The following is a 3,653-nucleotide window of genomic DNA, read 5'->3' on the forward strand; positions in this document are numbered from 1 at the left end:
CAGCTCAGGTCATGATCCCAGGGTCCTGGGATCGAGCCCTGCCTGGGGCTCCCTGCTCAGTGGGAAGCCTGCTTCTCCCTCTCCCACTCCCCCTGCTTGTGTTCCCTCTCTCGCTGTGTCTCTGTCTGTCAAATAAATAAATAAAATCTAAAAAGAAAAAAAAGCTTAGATTCAGTTCTTCATCCAAGGGAAAATTACCTAGAAGTGTCATTTCAACATCCGTCTCCCGTCACACTGCTTTAGGAAGAGAAAGCATCATGCAGGTTTATTTAGAATCATAGAAAGGTAGGGCTGGAAGAGGAATGCAGCTGTGTCACTAACCAGAAAGTGAGGAATATGGTGCCACAAAAGTGACTTGTCCGGGGTGAACGTATGAGGGCAGACCCCAGCCAGGACTCAGGCCCCCTACTGCCAGTTCACCTTTCTTTTTTAGGTCTCCACTCTTGTCCACTGAGGCCGACTTAGCGGAAGCAGGAGGTGCAGTATATATGACATTTGGGGGCTTCCGGAGGAATCTCAGGAAGTTTACACTGAGGGCCTGGAGAGCTTGGAGAGAACAGACGGAACCAGAACAGACCCAGCAGCGCGCGCGCGCGCACGCAAACACACGCACACACGCACGCACACACAATGACACGGACACAGAAGCAGAAGCTGAGCTGGGCAGGGTGGACAGCAGAGGAACCCACCTCGCAGGGCCACCCCCGCCAGCGCCGGGTGCAGGACTTGCTGGGCGCCAGCAGAGGGCGCGCCGCCCCCAGGGAGCCGAGCAGCAGCCGCGCGGAACTCGGCAGGCTAGGGGAGCCGCAGGCGAGCCGGACGCGCCCCTGCAGCTCGGCCACTCAGGGTGCAGGACCCGGCCAAGGAGGAGGAGGAGGGTGAGGAGCGGACCCCCCTCGTGGGCCCGAGTAACAGACGTGCAGGAGTGCTTCCTAGGAATTACATCACGCTGCGCAACGCTGCGGCTCTCGGACTCCTCCTGCTCAGTGTGTGTGTCTGTGTGTGTCTGTGTGTGTCTGTGGTGTGTGTGTGTGTCTGTGGTGTGTGTGTGTGTGTGTGTGTGTGTGTGTGTGTGTGTGTACGGGCTGGGGGGAGGGGACTTAGACCAAGCTTGGGAGAGAGGAAGGCGAGACGCGCCCGGGGGAAAAATCTCCATGCACATGGAGAAATTCCTTGCGCCGGACTGCACGGAGAAACGAGCCCCCAGCACCTCCCCGCTGCTCCCCTCCCCGTGCAAAGCACCCAGCTAGTGAGAACCCTCACAGCCCCACCTCGAGCACCCCCCAAAACCGGCCCTGCACCCTCCAGCCCGGCTCCAGCGCCGCCGCGAGCTTTCCCCAGGACTGGCCCTGGCGGGGCGCCTAGAGCCCCAGTTGCATTGCTCCAGGAGAAAGGAGGGGGGCGGTGCATTTTGCAGGAGGAGGAGAAGGGGGGTGGGTGGTGGGGGAGAGAGAAAATTGCGCGGAGACCTGCCAAGCGCCACCGCCGCCGCCACCGCCGCTGCCGCCGCCGCCGCCGCCGCCGCCGCCGCCTGTGAGCTCCGGCGGGCAGCCGGACTGTCGGCTTCCCGGGGCATCTGGGTCCGGCGGGGCACAGCCCTGGGCGCTGCCGAAGCCGCCGCCGCGGCGAGTGCAGGCGGCTTCCCCCCGGAGCCTGTGCCGCTCCAGCTCCTCGGGGGTGGAGAAGTGGGGGGTGGGGTTGTTGTTTGGGGGGAAGAAGGGGGAGGGGGCAACGCCGAGAGAGTCAGTGGTTTCCATGGTGATGGAGCTGAAAGTGCAGGAAATTTAAAGGCTTGGACCCTGCGAGACAGACAAACCGGTGCCAACGTGCGCGGACGCCGCCGCCGCCGCCGCCGCTGGAGTCCGCCGGGCAGAGCCGGCCGCGGAGCCCCGAGCAGGCGGAGGGAAGTGCCCCTAGGACCCGCTGGGCCAGCGGCGCTGCACAGAGCGGCAGGACGACGAGCAGCGAGAGGAGGAGGAGGGGAGAGCGGCTCGTCCACGCGCCCTGCACCGCCGCCGGCCCGGGAAGGCAGCGAGGAGCCGGCGCCCCCCGCGCCCGCCGTCGCCCTGGAGTAATTTCGGATGCCCCGCCGCGGCCGCCTGCCCGAATAGACCCGGGAGAGGAGTTGCGGCCAACTTGTGTGCCTTCTTTCCGCCCCGGTGGGAGCCGGCGCTGCGCGAAGGGCTCTCCCGGCGACTCATGCTGCCGGCCCTGCGCCTGCCCAGCCTCGGGTGAGCCGCCTCCGGAGAGACGGGGGAGCGCGGCGGCGCCGCGGGCTCGGCGTGCTCTCCTCCGGGGACGCGGGACGAAGCAGCAGCCCCGGGCGCGCGCCGGAGGCATGGAGCGCTGCCCCAGCCTGGGGGTCACCCTCTACGCCCTGGTGGTGGTCCTGGGGCTGCGGGCGGCACCGGCCGGAGGCCAGCACTATCTCCACATCCGCCCGGCTCCCAGCGACAACCTGCCCCTGGTGGACCTCATCGAACACCCGGACCCTATCTTTGACCCCAAAGAGAAGGATCTGAACGAGACGCTGTTGCGCTCGCTGCTCGGGGGCCACTACGACCCGGGCTTCATGGCCACCTCGCCCCCCCGAGGACCGGCCCGGCGGGGGCGGGGGGGCGGCCGGGGGCGCCGAGGACCTGGCCGAGCTGGACCAGCTGCTGCGGCAGCGGCCGTCGGGGGCCATGCCGAGCGAGATCAAAGGGCTGGAGTTCTCCGAGGGCTTGGCCCCGGGCAAGAAGCAGCGCCTGAGCAAGAAGCTGCGGAGGAAGTTACAGATGTGGCTGTGGTCGCAGACCTTCTGCCCGGTGTTGTACGCGTGGAACGACCTGGGCAGCCGCTTTTGGCCGCGCTACGTGAAGGTGGGCAGCTGCTTCAGTAAGCGCTCGTGCTCCGTGCCCGAGGGCATGGTGTGCAAGCCGTCCAAGTCCGTGCACCTCACGGTGCTGCGGTGGCGCTGTCAGCGGCGCGGGGGCCAGCGCTGCGGCTGGATTCCCATCCAGTACCCCATCATTTCCGAGTGCAAGTGCTCATGCTAGAACTCGGGGTCCCCTTCCCGCACCCGGACAATTGATGGAACCCCACCGACGCCCTCCCCCCGCGCCCCCCCCCCCCCCCCCCCCCCCTGCCGACCCCCCCCCCCCCCCCCCCCCCCCCCCCCCCCGCACCGTCTCCAACCAGTTCCACCACCCTCTCGCGAGGGGATTCAATGAACTTTTTTTTTTTTTTTTTTTCTGGCTACAGAGACCTAGCTTTCTGGTTCATGTAATGCACTGTTTAACTGTGTAGGAATGTATATGTGTGTGTATATACGGTCCCAGTTTTAATTTACTTATTAAAAGGTCAGTATTATACGTTAAAAGTTACCGGCTTCTACTGTATTTTTAAAAAAAAAATAGCAAAAGGAAAAAAAAGAACAGAGCAAAGAGAGACTTACTCTGGTTGTCGCTAATAATGTTAACCTGCTATTTATATTCCAGTGCCCTTCGCATGGCGAAGCAGGGGGGAAAAGTTATTTTTTCTTAAAGTACAAAGAGAGGGGAGAACTTTTGTAGAAGGACTTTTAAAAAGCTATTTTCCATTCTTCGGAAAGTGTTTTGGTTTTCCTTGGACCTCGAAGAAGCTATAGAGTTCAATGTTATTTTACAGTTATT

General features: G+C 62.7%; 1 protein-coding gene across 1 annotated transcript; it reads left to right on the forward strand.

Annotated features, from left to right (window-relative positions):
* The first annotated feature begins 1,748 nt into the window (after positions 1–1,748).
* NOG (noggin) lies at positions 1,749–3,093 on the forward strand. The gene is given in 2 exon segments (XM_032428988.1): positions 1,749–2,584; positions 2,586–3,093. Coding segments are annotated over 2 exon segments (699 nt in total). The 5' UTR covers positions 1,749–2,338; the 3' UTR covers positions 3,039–3,093.
* Positions 3,094–3,653: the final 560 nt, after the last annotated feature.

Source organism: Phoca vitulina, unplaced genomic scaffold, assembly GCF_004348235.1.
Source record: "Phoca vitulina isolate PV1807 unplaced genomic scaffold, GSC_HSeal_1.0 scaffold40, whole genome shotgun sequence".
NCBI lineage: Eukaryota > Metazoa > Chordata > Mammalia > Carnivora > Phocidae > Phoca > Phoca vitulina.